Source organism: Rhinatrema bivittatum, chromosome 4, assembly GCF_901001135.1.
Source record: "Rhinatrema bivittatum chromosome 4, aRhiBiv1.1, whole genome shotgun sequence".
NCBI classification, from domain to species: Eukaryota; Metazoa; Chordata; class Amphibia; order Gymnophiona; family Rhinatrematidae; genus Rhinatrema; species Rhinatrema bivittatum.
The window spans coordinates 203,326,987-203,347,992 of NC_042618.1; the positions used below are offsets into that span (position 1 = coordinate 203,326,987).

At 45.2% G+C, this 21,006-nt stretch overlaps 1 protein-coding gene across 14 annotated transcripts in view; it reads right to left on the minus strand.

Moving 5' to 3' along the window:
* DCAF1 (DDB1 and CUL4 associated factor 1) overlaps positions 1 to 21,006 on the minus strand; it is a 466,661-nt gene that overhangs the window by 414,062 nt on the left and 31,593 nt on the right. For 13 of the 14 annotated variants that reach the window (XM_029599562.1, XM_029599550.1, XM_029599554.1 and 10 more), the window contains one exon: positions 5,837 to 5,954. The exons of the other annotated variant lie outside the window; for it this stretch is intronic. In XM_029599562.1, the coding sequence (XP_029455422.1) occupies positions 5,837 to 5,946 (110 nt within the window). In that variant the 5' untranslated portion in view covers positions 5,947 to 5,954. Of the gene's footprint in view, positions 1 to 5,836; positions 5,955 to 21,006 lie in introns of those variants that run through there. 14 annotated transcript variants of the gene reach the window in all.

Here is a 21,006-nt window from a genome sequence, read left to right on the forward strand (position 1 = left end):
CAGGGCAACCTATTACCATATGCAACTTATATGCCCCTAACAAACCAGATCCGGCTTTGGTTACGCAGCTCACTGGTGTCCTTTTGACTCACATGAAAGGGGACCTCTTTTTAGCGGGAGATTTCAACAGTGTGTTGGACCCCACCTTGGACAGATCACAAATACCAATCAGACCTGGGTTGGCGTCCATGCTGGGGGTCTCTTCCTACTGTGAGTCATTGGGGTTATTAGATGTATGGCGGGTGTTGCACCCTGACATGCGGGAGTATACTCATGTGTCTAAAGCGCAAGGTACCCTTTCAAGAATTGATTACATTCTCATCCCGGATACACTTTTTGCCCGAGTGGAGGGGGCGGAGATAGGAGACATGGTGGTGGCAGATCACGCCCCCATCTGGGTGGATTTTTGGCTCTCTGGGCCCAGGCAGAGTCAGAGAATATGGAGATTCCCGGGTCACTTAAAAGATGATAAGACCTTTCTCCAGTTTCTGAGGCAGAAATGGGAGGACTTTGCTAACAATAATGGCCAACACAAGGAAGACCCTATTTTGTTTTGGGAAACGAGTAAGGTGGTCCTGAGGGGGGACATAATTGCTTACTCCATTGCGAAACGGAAAAAGCTTAATGCGGACATTTTGGCATTGGAAGCTAAGCTTTCCCAAGCTAAGAAAGATTTAACAGACTCCCCTACTTCCGTCCGTAAGGTGGCTTACAGGGAATGCTTGACGGCACTGAATGCTCACTTACACTTGAGAGCCCAAAGATCATTAAAAACTTTGGAACACAACTTTTTTAGGCATGGGGACAAATCTGGGAAGTTATTGGCGCGGTTGGTGGCCATAAAGCGGAAGAAATCGTTTATAGGGAGTTTGAAATCGCCACAGGGTTCTCTGGCCACGACCAGTCCAGCCATATGTGAACTTCTCCGGCAGTTCTACGAAGGTCTTTATAAGGAGGACAGGCCTGGGGGGAGGCAGGAAGAAGCCGATTTCTTTACGGGATTAACCTTACCTCAGGTGTCCTTAGAGCAGAAGGCCATTCTTAGTAGGCCCTTGACGGAAGGGGAACTTCGGGGGGTCATACATACCAGTAAGTCACACAAATCCCCGGGGCCGGATGGCCTTACGGCCGACTACTATAAGATCTTATCTACCTGTTTATTAAGCCCTCTGACGGATTTCTTTAATACGGCTCGTGAAAGACGCAGCTTTCCTGCACATTTCACGGATGCTCATATTGTGGTGTTACCTAAACCGGGGAAAGACCTAAGTCTGGCGGCATCGTATCGCCCTATCTCCCTTTTAAATTGCGATCTCAAGCTCTATGCCAGGATACTGGCGGGTCGCATGACTTCCATATTACAGGAAATTATATCCCCTTATCAAGCAGGGTTCGTGAATGGCAGGAACGCGGGAGCTCATGTCATACGGCTCCTCTCGGCGATAGAAATGGCTCATCTCTCCAACATCGAAGCCCTAGTGGTAGGGTTCGATTCAGAAAAGGCGTTCGACCGTGTGTCTTGGGACTATATGTTCTCTGTGTTGCACCGGTTTGGGTTCCCGACGCCTTTTATTGAGGCCATCTCCATTTTATACCAGTCTCCCGTCTCGTTTATCCGAGCGAATGATATAATCTCCAAAGCGATCCCGCTTCAGAGGGGAGTGCGTCAGGGCTGTCCCTTGTCACCTATTTTATATATTCTAATTTTGGACCCCTTATTGAGGAAACTTGCTGAATCTCCGGATATTCGGGGGCTCCTTTATAAGCAGGGTCAATTTAAAGTGGCTGCCTTTGCCGATGACATGCTGGTTTTCTTAACTGATCCAGTTACGTCGTTACCAAAGGTACTACAGATTCAATCTGCGTTTGGACAGTTTGCAGGGCTCAAGATTAATATTGACAAGTCCGAGGCACTGGATGTGTTGGGGACGTTGCATTCTTCCTGGCCGGGCGTCTTCCCTCTGAGGTGGGTCCAAACGGCTCTTAAGTACTTGGGGGTTTTTATTCCAGCCAAGCTACAACATCTTTATGACTTAAATATAGGCCCCTTAAAGCAGAAACTGCTTAGCCGATTGGATAGTTGGCGCGGGCTTCCTCTCTCGCTCTCTGGGAAAATATCTTTAGTGAAAATGATGGAAATTTCCAAATGGTTATATCTTTTTCGTATGTTACCTGTGTGGCTTAAAAAGAAGGACGTCATGGAAGTGAATCAGAGCCTCAGACGTTACTTGTGGAATGGCAAAAGAGCTCGTATCCCTCTCACTACCCTCATGAGATCCAGGAGAGAGGGGGGTCTGCAGTGCCCGGATTTGGAAAGTTATAACCATGCGAGCTTACTTCAACATGTGAGGGATTGGATTCTTGATACAGACTTTCATTCTCCCATGGACTTGTATAAAACCTGGTTGGCCCCTTATGCCCCGGGGGCCATATTACATTTGGGCAGACGGGATTTGCCGGTTTATATAGCACAGAGTGTGGTTATCAAGCCCTTACGTTTACAGTGGCGTTCTCTGTGCAAACAGCTCAAGATTGATGTCAGTTACACAGCTTATCTGCCAATTCGTGGATATCCCAAGTTCGTGCCGGGCATGTCGCAGCCTCTTTTTAAAACATGGGAGACTTTGGGTCTTCGATGTATGTGGCAAGTCATAAAACAGGATTCTGCTACGGTTCAGCTTCTCAGCTTCCAGGAGCTGCGGGATCAATATCAGCTTCCCAAAGAGGGTTTTTTTTGGCTACTTACAATTGAGGCATTTTTTGCTGGATGTCTTGAAGCTTCAACCCACTTTTTCCGGTATGCACAGTTGGGCAACTTGCTTGCTGGCGAGGACGGCAAACGCAACACCTGCTCTCAATATTATGCCGCTATGAAGGATCTTGGGGACCTCTCGGTCCTGTCGTCTCTTACCACTAAATGGAACTCAATACTCCCGAAAGAAGTATCGGAAACAGACCTCAGAGTGTGCTTTCTCCGAATTCCGACTACAGTTGAAAACGTGCCTCTGAGGGAGAAATTGTATCGGTTTTTACATCAAGCCTACTATTCTCAAACTCAGGCTTTCCATATGGGGATAGTCTCAGGCAGCCAATGCCTACGTTGTGACTCCCCCTCTCCAAACTTTTATCATGGTTTTTGGACATGTCCTGCAGTACAGACATTTTGGGTTTTTCTGCAACAGCTCATTGCCCGGTTGTGGGGCTGGACGCCGCCCTTGGACCCCGGGGGGGTGGCTCCTTGGGGTGCCCGAGAGCCCAGGTGGAGAGTTGCCACAGTATCAAGCGACATTATTGGGTAAATTCATTCTCATCGCAAAGACTGCGATTTTGGCGCAATGGACTGAACAAAGCCCGCAGTATGTACCAGTCTGGAAGAAGAAGATGTCCTGGCTTCTGCATATGGAACTTCTGACGGCAAAGCAAACATCCGCACGAAAATTCACTGCGGTTAAGCACCTTTGGGCTGATTACATTTCTTGGCTCCCAGAGGGCGAGAAGGCCTTTCTGCCATGCTAAAATTGTGTATAGAGTCATCATATGGGCTTGGCTGGACAGGGGTGGGAATTGCCTCCAGTTGTCTGAACTGTGCCAAAGTAGTATGCTACACAGCTTCCTAACAAAGTTTCTTTTGACGGTTTTCTCTGACAGCTTACTGTGGAAAATAATCAGTTAACCATTATACTTTATGTAAGGTTATTTCTGTTAGCCATATGCAGCTTATAGGACCTAATCTCTTTCAGTACCAGCAGGGGAGGGTGGGAAGGAGGGTGGAGGGGTTCTGAGCTAATTGGGGATGGAAGAAAACAAGCGGGGGGTTTCTTCCAGTACTACGAACCGGTGATGCATTGGTTTATGGTGTATATGAGTACTCACTTCATCCTGAGTCTACAATGTGTGGTATTGTACTTTATATACTTTCTGTATTTTAGATGCTTTCATTACGCCGTTTGTGGCTTGTTGCTTGTATTTTGTTGTTTGACATTTCTTGTTCGGAAAAGTTATAGGCGGGTTTGTAATGTTGTGCGTTTTGTAATATACCCCTGCTCATAATGCTAATAAAAATGAGTTACACCAAAAAATGAAGCAATCCCCAGTGGGAAGACGCATGTCCATCATCTGCTGGAGACAGAATACTGGCAGGCTGAGGTCACTACAGGGGTATATATATTGTGACTTCAGCTTCCTCCGTTTCCATCTGCTGTTAAGAGTACATAGTCCACTTGCTCTGGACTCATCTGACTGGACGTTAAATACTTTAGTAACCAGAGACAAAAGGAGCTACAAGAAACAGACCAGGCAAGGAGTGAAGGGGTATGTGTCTTAGGAGGGAAGACAGAGGTGTGACATCTGCCTGGGGGTTCCTCTCCTGCCCTCACCAGCTGCACCCCTTGCCTCTATCATACCCCACAGCAACCCTGGGAGCCCCCTATCAGGGACCATTGAGGGAGCTCTGCAAACCAAGAACCCGAGGCCTGTTCTACTAGGGAACAGTTACAAGAAATGTTGCCATAGAAGCCTCCCGTACCAGGGGAAGAAGTCCAAAGACCATTACCCTGGGAATGAAAACTAACATTTTGCTCTACCAGGAAAAAGGCCCAAAGACCACAAAACCTAGGAACCAAGGGATCCTGCTGTACCAGTCTGGTACATGCCACTATCTGCTGCAGAAAAAATATTGGCAAGTGCCTAGTCTGCACCAATGCTTATAGCAGTGATGAGGTCTCTGAAAAGTTGTGGTCCTATCTCTATATCAGCTGGCAGAGTAGCATAAATCCATGTGGCTGGACTGGTTTAGCAGGATAAGGAAATTAGCTGTTAGTCCACAGCTGAGGGAGTGAGTCCTGCCACAACTCACTTTAGTGCTTCCTCCTAGCTAGCTGCAGAGCCCTCATGCTTGCTTTCATGTTGGGCAGAATGAGTGTATAGGCTACCGAGTACTGCTGATACATCAGCATATCTGAGGATAGGGAGAAGAGATTTGAGACCGTTATCTTCAGTTTATTTAAATGACTAGCCAATGCAGTAACTGACTGTGGCTAGACATTTAAATCTCAGGAGTTTAAAAACCTTAACTTTAATGATATTTACATCCTTTATTAAAAACCATTTCATTAAATCACATTCATAACTGAGGAACAGACAAGAAAGGTGACCAAAGCTCAATTTCGTATTTCTGCTTCTATAGATTGGGTCATCACTCCCTCCCCATTTACCATGTCTATATGAGCATTTAAGACTTCAGTACCAAATAAGGTAGAAGACAGGAGGTTAGAATATTAAATCAACAGTGATTAGGACTTGTGTATTACAAGCCATAAGAGGAATTAAACTATTCCTTACAAAAAGACTCTGTAGAAAAGCTTTAGAGAGAGAGCTGCCAGAATCAGAAGAAAGCTGGAATCTAACCTTATGGTCTTCTTTCAATCTAACCAATTACACAACTGTGTAATTATTTCTGCTCAACTATATACAAAAATTAGTTACACTGAAATGCTCCTTGGGGTGCTCAGTGTTAAAATACATTACTACACAAACTTGGCAGAAAACAATCTTCATGAAAGTTACCTTCCCTGTGATCCATGACTTAGCACACACAAAAGAACGTTTATTCTCTCCAACACCATTCTGCCTTGATATTTGTCCTAAGCAACTACAGGGAGCATTTCAATTTGAGAAATAACCATCTAATAGTAAGATATCAATATAAGCAAGAGAAATTGCCAGAATTCAGCAGTCACTAATGCAAAAGCATCCCTTATACACAGAATGCTAATCAAGCAAATTCCAGTGCAGATGCTTACCACCCTTCCCAATTGACATTCAGAGCTTTTCTCACCTGGTTAGAATGGAAACCATGTCATGCCCACTACCATGTTCACTCTCCCACTTCTCCAACAGGGCAGTGAGCTCGGACTTGGAGTCCACATGCGAGGTAACCGAAGTCATGTCTTAGCCTGAGGAAACAAAGGCAGAAATTTGATCCTTGATTTTATTTTTTTTGTTCTCCTTTGGGTCTATTTCCAGCACCTTCACAGTCCTCATTTTATTTGGGTTTCCCTTTGTAGACTTGCATTAAAGTTCAAGCTACTCTCTCTAGAACAAGGGCATATCAAAGAAGGCTAGAAGCAGAGCCCATTATATTCCATCACAAATAGCCCCAATTCCTGTCCGCTATTCTTTTCCTTGCCTTTATTGGGTCAGCCAATGCAGCTACTTCCTGTGACTGTACTACTTTTAACTACATGAGAGAAACCTCCTTGATTGTACCTTCTGAATAGTGCATGAAAAATCTCAGGTAATCTATTTCACCACTGGGCATGTGGCCAGGAACAACATATCCAAGTTTTCTTGCACATACACACACAGTACTGCAGTAGTCTCAAATAAATGCAATTATCTCATGCATATTCAATTTGAGTATTTTCAAAACCAAGAACCATTATTACAAAGTACTAATGCTAAACATCTGTCCACTATTTAACTATAATAAAGAGGAATGTTGCCCTGCACCACTGGTATGCAGATTGAGCTCCACCCCTCTCACCCTGTACTCTCCAGCTCCACCCCTCTCTCTTTGTATTATCCAGTCTACCATCTATCACATGTGGAAACTGAGCTCCATCCCTCTCTCTAGCTGTAGTCTCCAGCTCTGCCACACACTCTCTGAATTGTTAAATCTGCTATCTTGTACCACAAAATACACCTGAGCTCGACCTGCACTTTCTACCACTACACACCTCAATTATGCACATCCTACACTTCAGAGTATATACCCATCCTTGGATGGGCTTTTACTACTAGATGAAAATATTTTCTTTGAATTAAACCCATTCAGCAAGACAAGTCATGTACTCTGCTCCTGGCATTCTCCCTCATTTCCTGTTGGTGTAACAAGCACTTATTTAGCAGCGATTTGATATCATAGCTACTATTTTCACAATTAGATTTTATTGACTTTTATATTCTGACAAAAAAAGACAATACTATAAAGAATACTTGCACATATATCACAGTATGCAAATCTTTACCCCTTCAATGTTCCTGTTTACTGATCTTGTTTATATTAAGCTCATATACGTTTCATTTTATATATCAATATTCCAATAAACTCTTCAATACTGTGGAGCTACTCATACTGAGCCTGTAAGTGTCAGAGATGGCATATGGCCCAATGTTAGCAGGGAGACGTATAGACTGTCTTGGTTTCCAACCCACTGCATGTATAGAGCTTCAGTCAGGGTTATCAATCCCTGAAAAATGTTTTTACTGATAACTCAGCTTTTTTAAATGAGTAGCAGTACTATCATTTTTCAGGGGCTAGCTATCCTGTCTAGCAGACTGCCAGGTATTGTGTGAGGTGGGGAAAGGCCAACTCCAAACATGAGTCCTCCCCTCTCTTCCAAAGGATCTTTATTCTCCAACAGTCACAGTACCTTTTATATGGGTCCCATGTGTCAATTCTACTCCCGCTTATGTCAGAGGAGCTGGAAGAGACATATGATTGAGTCACGGCCTGTACTTTTTGCTGCACACCAGGAGAGAGAGAGCTGGAAGACTGATTTTACAGGAATCCTAACCTAAATTATAGACCTTACATACAGGTCTTGGCAACTGCTTGTAATTTTGCTTTGTTTTTAAAAAGAGGTTTATGCATGTACAATTAATCTGCAGATTAAATGTACCGGAATTTTACAGCAGGATCAGAGCATGCACTGCAGAATCCTGATGGATAAAAATTTAATGTGACAGGTCAAGTGAGCATATACTACCATCCACCTGGTCAAGAAGAAACAGACTGAAATGCCAGCTGAAATTAGAAAGACAAATCTGGCAATGTAATAATAATGGGAGATTTCAATTATCCAGTAGTGACTGGGTCAGTGTCTCATTGGGACATGCTAGAGATGCCATAAATGACTGCTTCATGGAGCACTGGTCCTAGAACTGACAAGGGGCAGCTACTTTAGATTTAGTCCTCAGTAGAAAGCATGACCTGTGGTGGGGCCACTTAGCAATAGCAATCATAATGCAATCAAATTTGCATTAATTGCTGGAAGGGAGAATATTAAGTAAAAACCACTGCTGTCGCATAACTTTATAAAAGGAGACTATGATAGAATGAGGAAATTAGTTAGAAGACAAGCACTAAACAGAAAGGTTGCCAAGGTTAAGAGTTTGCATGAGATATGGATATTGTTTAAAAATACCATTTTAGCAGTCCAGATTAATATTTATCCCATGCATTTAAAAAGGATGAAAAAAAAAAAGTCCACATGACAAGTGTACACTGTTTTGAAATACATCTCTTACTAATTTGAAAGAAAATGAGTAGTAACCTAGACAGATGAATTTGGTGGAAATTGCACCAAGTAAAAAGACCCTAAAATGAGGGCAATAGCAGCAATATATCAATGTATTCTTGACTCAAAATCTGATCACCCTCAATTGCACTCAGATTCCGAAACTGAATACCATGCTGAATCGTAAAAGTGCTTTGAAAAGGTTTTTATTTATTTTTAATTTTTATATACCGATGTTCCTGTATACAATACATATCGCACCGGTTTACATGGAACTGAACAGTCACCTCAGGGGCGGAATACATTAAAACAGGTGGACAGGAATGCAACTAGACTTGTTTGGTGGCAGTGAAGAAATAAAAGAATTACAGCAATGAGATTGCACTGATCAGACTTGTAAGAACTAGCCAAAGCTGCTGAAATACTAAAATGTATGAAAAAAGGTCAAAAAAGTAAATTAAGGGTCAGCACTGAGTTTTGTCTTCTGGTTCAATTTACAAGAAGTCACTTGATTTACTAGAATCAAATCTTATTAGCATATACGAGATAAAATTATAAATGCAAACCAACTAGGAAAATGTTATGCAAACAAAGTTAGTGGTGCACAAATTAGAGGTGGTGGCCTATATAACCTGAGAGGAGAGGATCACCTAGCTGGTGGCTGAAAGGAATCAGTAAGTTTTTGCTTGGGACATTGCCCCAATACTTTTAAAAAAGACAAAGTTAACTATCTGGGAATATTATTTAGTGTGTTTGTGCCTTTAATAGTCAGAAAGGCAGTGAATAAACAAGTTAGACTGTTTGTATTTTTAAATAGTCAGTCAATAAGGTAGCTAGTAAGCAGTAGGTAGTGTGTTTATTTTTAAAAGTCTGCAGAACTGAGTATTCTGCAGACTTTTAAAGAACTGAGTGTTTGTATTGAAAAAAAAAAAAAACCCCAAAAGTAGCCAGAAGCTAGAAATAAGCTAGGAGCAGTGTATACCTAAGTAAAAAAGTTGAATAGTTCAGCTCAGCTACTCACCTTGGAAAGGTGTTGAGGTAGTGTGATTGGGTTTAAATAGGGACCAACATTTGTTAATCAAGAGAGCAGTGAGTCACTCTAGCTGACTAACTGAAGTTAGACTGTTTGGATAAAGGTGAACCCGTAGATACTTGTTTTTAGTAGCCCCTGAGGCAGCTCCTTGAAAAGTGAAACTCGGCCAGAGTCGGGCAAGATTTAATAAAAGTCCTTTTTATACCTATCCTTCTTCGTTTTTATCGCTGTACAGCACCAAATTAAGACTCCACAATGGAACTGGTAACTTCAAGGGAGGCCTAATGTGCTTCCCTCTCTTCAAAAAACAGGTCACATCAGGATGAGACAAGGAAACACCATTCACCAGGCCTCTGAAACAGGCAAGAGCCACAAACTGCGTGCGCCTTCAAGGAATTAAGGGCCAAACCTTTATTCAATCCATCCTGCAAAAATTTCAGAATGAGAGGGATCTTAAATGAACAAGGAGGAACACCCTGTTTCTCATACCAGGCCTCAAAAAATCTCCAAACCCGTACATAAGCCAAGGAACTGGAGAACTTGCAAGCACGGACTAAAGTGGCAATCACCGCAGAGGAATAACTATACTCTCAAGGGCCAAACCATAAGACAGAATTGAGTCGAATCCTCGTGAAGAACCGGTCCCTGCTGAAGCAGATCCATGTGCAATAGAAATCGAAGGGAGGACTTCACCAAGAGTCGTCGCAAATGCACATACCACAGACGCCTGGGCTAGCCTGGCGCCACCAGGAGTACTAGCCCCCTGAGGCCTTCGATCTTGCAAATTATCCTGCCCAGCAAGAACCACGGAGGAAAGACAAAGAAATCTGTCTTCCAGTCAGACCTGTACGAGAGTGTCTATTTCCAGGAACCACTGATGTCTCCTGTGACTGTAGAAGCGAGAAACCTTTTTATTTTGAGAAGTCGCCAGCAGGTCTAGGAACGGAAAGCCCCAGCAATCCACAATCAGCTAAAACACCTTGACTGACAATACCCACTCTCCTGGGTCCAGATTCTCCCTGCTGAGAAAGTCCGCTCTTACGTTATCTTTTCCTGCACTGAGAGAGGCCAAGATCATCTGCAAATGACTTTCTGACCATTCCATCAGCTGGTCTATTTCCTGCAATACTTGCTGGCTCTTGGGTCCTCCCTGGCGATTGATATAGGCCACCATCATTGTGTTGTCCAACATCACGAGGCCTGTGGCTGTACTGCAAGCATGCCAGCCATACTGCCCAGGCCTCCAGGTGACTCATGTTCCAGTGGGACTGCTCGGTATTCCAACACCCCTGGGCCGTTAACTCCAGTGAGCCCCCCAACCGTGGAGACTCGTATCTGTCGTGAGTACCAACCAGGCAGGAGAGGACAATGAAACTCCTTTTCTCAGATGATCCTCCTGCAACTACCACTGGAGGCAGGGAAAAATTTCCATCAGCAAGTGAAGCTGAACCACATAATCCTAAGACTGCGGGTTCCAAAGATATAACAGAGAGCGCTGAAGAGGACCCATATGTGCCCTTGCCCATGGAACCACTTCCAGGGTAGCTGCCATCAAGCCAAGTTTCCTGTCAGCAGGACCACACCATCAGGCATATGGTGTTCATCAACCGACGCACTTGAGCCATCAATCTCTGGATCCGAACTGCCGGTAGGAAAACTCTGTCCTGTCCAGTGTCAAACTGGACCCCCAGATACTTCAATGACTGGGATGGTTGAAGATCGCTCTTAATCAGGTTTACCACCCAACCGAGCTCCTGCAATAAGGAGATCACCTTGTGCGACATCAGGCGGCTTTCTTCCTGAGACTTGGCTCGAATCAGCCACTCACCCAAATATGGGTGCACCAGGATTCCTTCTTTTCGCAAGGCCGCTACCACCACCATAGTCTTGGAAAATGTTCTGGGAGCGGTAGCTGGACCAAAAGGCAGCACCCAAAACTGATAATGGCACCCCAACACTGCAAAACGTAGCAAGCATTGGTGTTTCAATCAGATGGGAATAAGAAGGCAAGCCTCTGACAGTTCCAAGGAGGTCAGAAACTCCCGACTGCGTAAGGTTTCCATTTGAAAATTAGTCACTTTCAAGTGACTGTTGACCCTCTTGAGATCCAAGATGAGTCAAAAAGAGCCCTCTTTCCTGAGCACAACAGAATTAATGGAATATTGCCCCCATACTTTCTTGAGACATGGGCACTGGAACCACAGCCCTCAGTCTGAGGAGCCTTTGAAGCATGAACTCCACTGCCTACTTCTTCTGCAGGGAGTGGCAAGGGGACACTATGAACACGTGTCGAGGAATACTGCGAAATTCCAGTGCATACCCTTCGCATATCACTTCCAGGACCACTGGACAGACATGATCTCAATTCACCTCCGATAAAAGAGAGAGAGAGACGTCCCCCTATTTCCTGTTCCAGGAGATGGGTCAAACCTTCATTGGAAAGCTAGGGAAGGTCCACTACCCGAGCCCGCTCCTCTCTTGGGCTGACAAGGACAAAAGGACCGAGAACTACTGAAAGGCAGAGACCGCCGAAAGGGACGAAAATGCCTGGAACCCCAGAAACAACCCCTCATACCAAAGGGGCGCTGTAACTGCTCCTTATCTGACAACCAAGGCACTGGAGACTTGCTCCACTTACTGGCAGTTTTGCCACCTCACTTCCAAACAAGAGCGAGCCTTTAAAGGGCATCTTGGTAAGATTGGCTTTGGAAGCTGTATCAACTGACCAATTTCGCAACCAGAGTTGATGCCTGGCCACTATCACCGAAGCCACTCCTCTGGCCGAAGTCCAGACCAAATCACAGCCTGCATATGCTAACCGCTCTGGAATTTCCTCCAGACTCTACCACCTCCTGAGAGAGAAGCAAGCAAGATCTCGCCACTAGGGCACAACAGGAGGCAATCTGCAAAGTCATCACCACTGCCTCAAAGGCTTGCTTAAGAATAGCCTCAATCCTATCATGTACATCCTTCAAGACCGCTCCTCCCTCTACAGGGATAGTCGTCTGCTTAGATATGGTACATACCAGAGCATCCACTCTGGGGAAAAAGCAAACACTCTTTCACAGCCGGATCCAGGGGATACGGGCCTTCCAGTGTTCGACCCCCTTTAAAATTTGCCTCTAGGGCATCCCATTCCAGATCAATCAATTCCTGGATGGCATCCATCACCGGGAAAAAGCAAGAGACTTTACATAAGGAAACATAAATGGGATTCTTCCTCGGCTCTGACATAGCATCCAAACAAGGAACACCCAGCTGTTTCAAGGTCTGGGAATTCAAAGCTGGCAGTTCATCTCTATGAAAGAACTGCAACATGTTTCGATACGGTTCCAGCCCTGGAGGAATTTCTTCATCTTCCAGGGAACCAGGATCAACTTCCTCATCAATGCCATCCAGATTCCTGTTGGGGAAAACCTGCAGGGAGCCAAGGTGAGCCCCGGTGCTTAAACATAGGACTAGAAGAGGGAGAAGCCACTGGCTGAGGGTCTGACTGGACAGAAATGGTGGAAGCGGAGGATTGCACCTGAAGAAAGACTTGTAAAGCCTTGAAAAAATTCTATCCAAGAAAAAGCAGCAGGTCCAGACTAAGCCCAGAAGGAACTGGAGCTGGTCTCACAGAACTGCCCTCACTAGCGGAGGAGCCAGTCAAGTGAGAACCAAGATCTGGCGTCCTCCCAATCAAGGCCATGACCAACCCATCATCAGAATGGGAAGAGCCAGGCTTAGCAAAATCCGATGAAGACAACTCTCCCCGTGGCAGCAATGAGACAGGTTAGAAGCCAGGTCAGGCTGAGAAGCCCTAATATGACAGGCAACACAAATAGGAACACACTTAGGCTTCTTGCTTACCAGCACCATTGCTGCTGTAAACATGAGTCAGAACAGCTCACGCTCAAAAATGAAATGCGCATAGAAGAGCGGAAAGGTGCATGCACAACCTGCACATCAAGTTAAGCATATATATATATAAAAAAAAAAAAAAAAAAGTTTGTGTGTATAAAAAGCATGCCCAAAAAACAAGCGCCCAACACGTGGGCAGAGCAGACACACTGCACACACTGATGGCCTATAGAGGGCAGCAGAATACGCACAAGAGCATGCGAAAATAGCCACCTCATTTTACCACGCAGCATACAAGAATAAAGCCTAAGTGCAGGGTCTTACCCACCGGGGGCAGCTCAACCACCAGGCTGCCCAGTTCCTCAATCCCAACGGGAGCGGGAACAAATGTTGGCACGGCGCACCAAGAATGGAGGCCGGAGGAAGTCCTGAAACCCCTCTGTCTCTGATTCAGGTAAAACGTTCTCCTTTTTTTCCTTTTAAACCTTAGCTGAGCTAAGCGCTTACCGACTGAGTACAGAGATAGTCTCCGGCTGCAGGGGGATAGGGCATCTGTCATCAATGCCACACTCAGCCTCCTGCACCCGCTGCCTTTCAGCTGACCTAGCTGCTAAGTCCATGCCGGGAAACCCAGCTACCGGATCAATGCACACCTCTGAGGGACCACGGAAATCGCCTCAGGAACTCTCAAATGGGGGGGGAGGGGGGGACCTTTAGGTATCACCGCAGGAGAGCGGAGCTTTCTTTTCCTGAATTCAGAATTTCAAATTTCTCCTTTCAAAAAGTTCAAAGCAATCCCCATAGGGAGACGCACGTCCACCATCTGCTGGAGAATACTGGCAGGCTGGGTCACTGCAGGGTTATATATACTGTGATGTCAGCGTGCTCAGTCTCCATCTGCTGGCAGGGAAGCATAAACCCACTGGTCCTGAGTCCATCTGGATACACGCTAGGAAACTGAGATATTAAAAAAATAAATTAAAAAAGTTGAGACAAGCAAATGACTGTCAGCATGGTTTAATGAGGTGAAAGAGGCAGTTAAAGTCAAAAGGGCATCTTTCAAAAAAAAAAAAAAAAAAAAATGGAAAGTAGACCCAAATGAAGAAACAAGGCAAAAGTATAAATGAGGCAAGTTAAATGTAAGACAAGACCAAGAGAGAATTTGAGAAGCTTGCCACAGAGGCAAACTAATACAAACTTTTTCCAAGTACATTCAAAGCAAAAATTCTGCAAAACTATCAGCTGGTCTGCTAGGGGAATAAAAGGGATGCTCAGAAAAGGACAAGGAAACATGGTCTTGGTCTTTACTGAGGAGGTTGTTTGGGAACAAACCTTCAATAGAAACATTCTGGTGGTAATTCTGAGCAACTGAAAGAAATCTCTGTGATAATGAAGGATATAAAAGATCAAATTGACAAACTAAGGAGTAACAAATTACCAGAACCGGATGGCATCCTTCCCAGTGACCTGAAAACACAAACATTAAATTGCAAACCTATTATCAATAATCTGCAACCTAGCATTAAAACAGCCACAATACCTGGAGGGTAGCCAATGGCTCCAGGGTGACCCTAATGTCAGCACCAAGCAAAATGGTACAGGATGTTCTTAAAAACAAAACTACCATCCATAGACATGGTTTAATGGGGAAGAGTCAACTTTTTTTTTTTTAGCAAAGGGAACTCTTGCCTTACAAGTCTATGTTGATAAAGGTGAGCTGGTTGATATAATGTATTTGTCACATGCCTTCTGAAAATCCAATGCCCCATGAAAGACTCCTCACAAAATTAAAAAGTCATAGGATAGGGGCCTATTGGATTGGTAACTGATTAAAAGACAGTAAACAGAGGGTAGGACTAAATGGTCAGTTTTCCAAATAGAGAAAGGTCATTAGAGACATCTGTATTGAGACATGTGCTGTTTAACATATTCATTAATGACCTAGAAGAGAGATCAAATGAGGGAGGTGATCAAATTTACAGATGACAAAATTATTCAAAGCTATTAAAATAACAGTGGACTGTGAAGAACTGCAGGTCTTGGCAAGACTAGGAGACTGGGCATCTGAATAGAAGATGAAATTTAATGTGGAAAAGTATAAAGTGATGCACATGGTGAAAAATAATCCCAGATACAGGTTCTGTATTAGGAGTCACTAACCAAGAAAAAGGACCTTGGAGTCCTTGTGGACAATAGATTGAAATCCTCAGGTCAGTGTGTGGCAGCAGTCAGAAAAGTGACTAAAATGTTAGGAATGATCCAAAAAGGAATGGAGAATAAAACAAAGCAAACATCGTATTGCCTCTGTATTGATCTACGGTGAAACTGAATCTGAAGCAGTACGTGCAGTTCTGGTTGCCCCAACTCAAATAAAACATAGCAGAACAAGAAAAGATGCTGAGATGGTCAATAAAAATAATGAATGGAATGCTCCCCATCAGGAGGCACTACACAGATTAGAACTCTTCAGCTTGGAAAAGAAACAGCTGAGAGCAGACATGATAGTTTATAAAATCATGAGTGGGAAAGAATAGGTAAATAAAGGATGGTTATTTACCCTTTCAAATAATATTAAAAAAAAAAAAAGGAGGGGGGACACTCCATCACAACCAGCAGATTTGAAACAAATCATAGAAAGAACTTTTTCATTTGACACACAATCAAGCTGTAGAATCTGTTGCTAGAGAATATGGTCAAGGGAAAAAGCATAGAGGGGTTTAAGAGAGGAGGAAAAGTCCATAAAACATTATTAACCAGGTAGATTAGGGAGTGTCATTGCTATTCCTAGGAGTAACAAGAAATAGATCTACTTTTTGGGATGTGCCATGTACTTGTGACCCAAGATTGGCAACTGTCACAGCCCAGAAGCTTAACTCAGTGGACCTTCATCTAACACAGCATATCATTTCTTATGTTCTCATTGAAGACTGGCCTCCCTCCCGACAGCAAGAACTGAGCTATGATCCTAATTTCAATGTTTAATGGCAGGGGTTTTCTGTGTTTTTAGTACGGACATTTTATGATTACCATGTACATATTTTACCTTGCCTTAATGAAAGAATGTGGCTGTCAAAGCTAGTTTGAAATGTTTAAATCTGTCCAACAAAAAGGAGTCACCTGTAACTCTTGCAAGATTCAGCCCATATTTTGCTCCTACCAGTACCTTCTGAGGAATCAACACTGCTCCCCCTATCTATGAGGATTTCACCAGCAAACAAATTAGGGCAGGGGAGCATATGTACAGGGTCTATTTTGTTGGAACTACTCTTGACAAGTTTGGCTGGATGGTTCATACTTATTCTTTGATTTCATTGCAGCTACGGGTTAGGTTTTTTTCATTGGGATGCTAGGGTCAGTCAAACAGCACCTTCAATGACTAGTCTAAAGACCAGATGTCCTAAGAGTTTTCCTAATTTTGTGTCTTGGTACATAAATCCCTAAGCAGCATGTAAAAACAAAAGTATAGCAAAACAATGTCAACTCAGCTTCTGAGAATACAAAAGGCATTCTATCATTCACAACTCTGTAGGTAGTTTTAATTCAGGTGCCATAACTGCTAAACTTAACTTCACAGACCTCAGTTAAAGCTGGACTATCTTGGTAGTACCAAAAGCCTGCAACTTGAAACATGTTAAAAGAAAGTTAGGTCTTACCTTTGATAATTTTCGTTCCTGTAGTACCAAAGGATCAGTCCAGACTCCTGGGTTTTGCCTCCGCACCAGCAGATGGCGACAGAGCAAGATTTGACTGGCTCTGCCATATATACCAGGGTGCCACCCACAGTCAGTCAGTATTACGCCATGTCAACGCAAAATGATTCTCAACCCAAACTATGTACAGGAAAGGCAACCAAACCTATGGATCACTGACCCCAACAACAACTCCAGACCCGGAAAAAGGGTTACGAACAGCAGGGAAACCCGCAGAGCAGAGTACAAAGAAAACAAACAGCAGTAGCGGACTCTCCCCAACTTTAATGCACACAGTGGGAGGGACTCTGGACTGATCTTTGGTACTACAGGAACGAAAATTATCGAAGGTAAGACCTAATTTTCTTTTCCCTGTACGAACCGGATCAGTCCAGACTCCTGGGATGTACCAGAGCTGCACCTAAGAGGGATGGGAACCAGAGAGGCCCGCTCGCAACACGTCTACCCCGAAATTTCCCTCACTCGGCTCATGTACATCGAGCTGGTAGTGCCTCGCAAAGGTGTGCAACGTCTTCCAAGTTGCAGCTCTGCAAATCTCTTGCGGAGACACTTGATGACACTCAGCCCAGGAAGCCACCTGGGACCGAATGGAGTGCGCCTTGACGCTGATTGGCAGAGGATTGCCACAAAGCAAGTAGGCAGAGTTGATGGCCTCTTTCAGCCACCGAGCAATCGTGGTCTTGGAGGCCATATTAGCCCGCTTTTGTCCACTCCAGAGAACAAAAAGATGGATTCAAGACACAAAAAGGATTAGTAACTTTCAAATAATGCAGAAGCGCCCTCCGAACATCCAACTTCCTCAAATCCCTCGAAAGAGGATCCGAACGATCCAAATTGGCAAAAGAAGGAAGTTCCACAGACTGATTCAAATGAAGAGGACACCACTTTCGGAAGAAAAGATGGTACTGTCCGCAAACTAACCCCGGCATCGGAGATCTTCAAGAAAGGATCCCGGCATGATAATACCTGCAGTTCAGATACCCGACGCGCCGATGAAATTGCTATCAAAAATACCACCTTCAACGTGAGGTCCTTTATAGTCGCCCTCTTCAAGGGCTCAAAAGGAATCGTACACAAAGCTTTAAGAACCAAATTCAAATTCCAGAATGGACAGGAAGAACGCACCGATGGGCGTAAATGCTTCGCCCCACGAAGAAACCTAGAAACATTGGGGTGCGCCGCCAATGTCACCCCGTCAATAGCCCCCCCGAAAACAGATCAGGGCTGCCACCTGCACCCGCAAGGAACTACAGGACAAGCCGTCCTGGAGGAACGCTAGAACGCCGGGTATTGATGCCCTAGTTTATTTATTTTATTTATTTACTTTATTTACCGACATTCGTGAAGCACATCATGCCGGTTTACAAAGAATTCAGATGAGATACAGTAAAACAATATAGCAATATAACAATATAACATTATAAATATAATATAATATTACTAACCAAAAGAATAAAAGACAAAATGAACAAAATAAAAACAGTACAAAAGCATTACAAAAAAGAACCAATGGAGCAGAGATTTAAGGGGGAGAAAGGGGAGGGAGAAGAGGGGGAGGGCGAGGGGAGGGAGGGTGGGTAAGGGTTTAGGAGGGGTGTGGAAAAGGGGGGGGAAGAGGAGAGGGAGGGGAGAGAAGCATAGTTAAAAGGAATTAAAAGGGAGAAAATACATAAGACTTAATACATAAGACTTAATACATAAGGCTTAAGAAAGGTATCACTTAAATAAGTAGAGTTGTGGAAGAATCGAAAAATCGCAAAGGCGGTAGGAACACTGGGAAATAGATTCTTCAGGGTATCAAGGGGGGAGTACCGGGGGATAAGGTAGCGGCCGGGTGACGAGGAATCGAGGGGTAGCGGGGGAAGGAGGAGAAAAGGATAAGTCCGGCGAAGGGGGGGGAGTGTAGATGGTCAAACCGGGAGGAACTGAAAGGGGGGGGGAGCGGGGGTGTAAAGTCAAGCAGGGAGGAGCTGAAGGTGATCGGTGAATGGAGCTGAAGAGGGAAATTACGTGTGGTTTGCGTCAGGGTATGCCTGTCGGAAAAGCCACGTCTTGACGCCTTTCTTGAAGTTGTGAAAGGATGTCTCTTGGCGTAGGAGGGCGGGGAGGGAGTTCCAGAGGGCGGGGCCAGCAACGGAGAAGGCTCTCCCTCTGGTGTTGGCTGAATGTGCTGTTTTGAGGGATGGGGTGTGGAGGGTGCCTGTATGGGTTGTTCTTGTGGGGCGGTCGGAGGAGCGGAAACGAGGCATTTCGTCAAGCCAGATGTGGTTGTGTTTATGAAGGGAGTTGTGAAGGATGGTGAGGGTTTTGTATTGTGAGCGGAAGGATATGGGCAACCAATGTAGGTCCTTTAGTGTAGGGGTGATGTGGTCCCTTTTTCGCGTTCCGGTTATGATTCTAGCCATGGAATTTTGTAGAATCTGAAGGGGTTTGATGGCAGAGGCAGGGAGTCCTAGTAGCAGGGAATTACAATAGTCTAGTTTCAATAGTGGGAACAATATGACGCTCAATGCACCAGGATTCAAAAACCTTCCAGACCCGTACGTAAGATCGTGACGTCGACACTTTGTGCGACCTCAGAAGAGTGGTCACCACCGCGTCAGAGTATCCTTTTCCTTTCAGACGCCTTCTCTCAAAAGCCATGCCGCTAGACAAAAGTGATCAACCTGATCAAAACAAACAGGACCCTTATGAAGAGGGTTTGGAAGCCGCGGGAAACGCGGCGGACCCTCTACCGCGAGATTGAGTAAGTCTGCGAACCACGGCCAGCGAGGCCACTTGAGAGCGACCAAGATCACCTCTGACTGATGTGTCTCTATGCGACGAAGCACCTTGCCGATCAGGGGCGACGGCAGAAAGACGTACAGGAGTACCGTCGTCGGCCAATCCAAGCTAGGGCGTCCACGCCCTCTGCCCCGGTGTTCGACGAGCAAAGAAGCGTGGTGCCTTGGTATTCCTGAAGGATGCCATCAGCTCCATGCACGGAGTGCCCCAGCAGTCGCAGATGAGCTGAAAGGCCCTGTCCTCTAGTTCCCATTCTCCGGGATAGAATTGATTGCGACTTAGAAAGTCCGCTTGCACATTGTCGACCCCCGCTATGTGGGAAGCAGCTATACTGGTCAGGTGAAGCTCCGCCCAATGGATCAACAGTCGAGCTTCCAGTGCCACCGGACAACTCCTGGTTCCGCCCTGCCGACTGATGTAGGCCACTGTGGTCGCATTGTCGGACAGCACTCTCACCGGTCTTTAACCGGTTGATCGACCATCGAGACTCCTCCAGGGACCAGAGCCCCTGAACCGATTGCCTTAAACAAACGGCTCCCCAGCCAGAGAGGCTGGATTCCGTGGTGACCACCATCCATTCCAGCACCATCAGAGGGATGCCCCAGTGTAGATTGTCTGAACATAGCCACCAAACTAGGCTGGCACGAGCGGCCCCCGTCAGGGGCAGAGGAAGGTAGAACTGTTTGGAACTGGGACTCCAACGGGAGAGTAGGGCCGATTGCAAGGGTCGCATGTGCGCGAATGACCACGGCACCAAGTCCAGCGTTGAAGCCATGGAACCAATTACCTGTAAGTAATCCCAGACTGTCGGGATCTGTTGCTGAACAAGGCTCTCAAAAACTCCAACAATTGGGATGGGACTAAGTGACTTTTGGCTAAATTGACCACCCAACCGAGAGATCTCAACAACTGTAGAACCCTGTGAGTGACACAGGCTTTCGGACTTCGCCCAAATCAACCAATCGTCCAGGTATGGGTGCACAAACAAGCCCTCCCGGCGAAGATGGGCTGCAACTACCACCATAATCTTTGTAAATGTCCTGGGAGCCGTCGCCAGACCGAATGGTAGAGCTTGAAACTGGTAGTGGTTCCCCAGGATGAAAAATCTCAGCTATTTCTGGTGGTCCTCCCAGATCCCGATGTGCAGATACGCCTCCGTCAGGTCTAGAGAAGCCAGAAACTCTCTCGGTTGAACGGAAGCGATAACCGATCGCAACGTCTCCATGCGAAAACGGGGGATCCGAAGGCATCTGTTGACCTGCTTTAGATCTAGGATGGGGCGGAAGGAACCTTCCTTTTTTGGAATGACGAAGTATATGGAATAACGTCCCCTTCG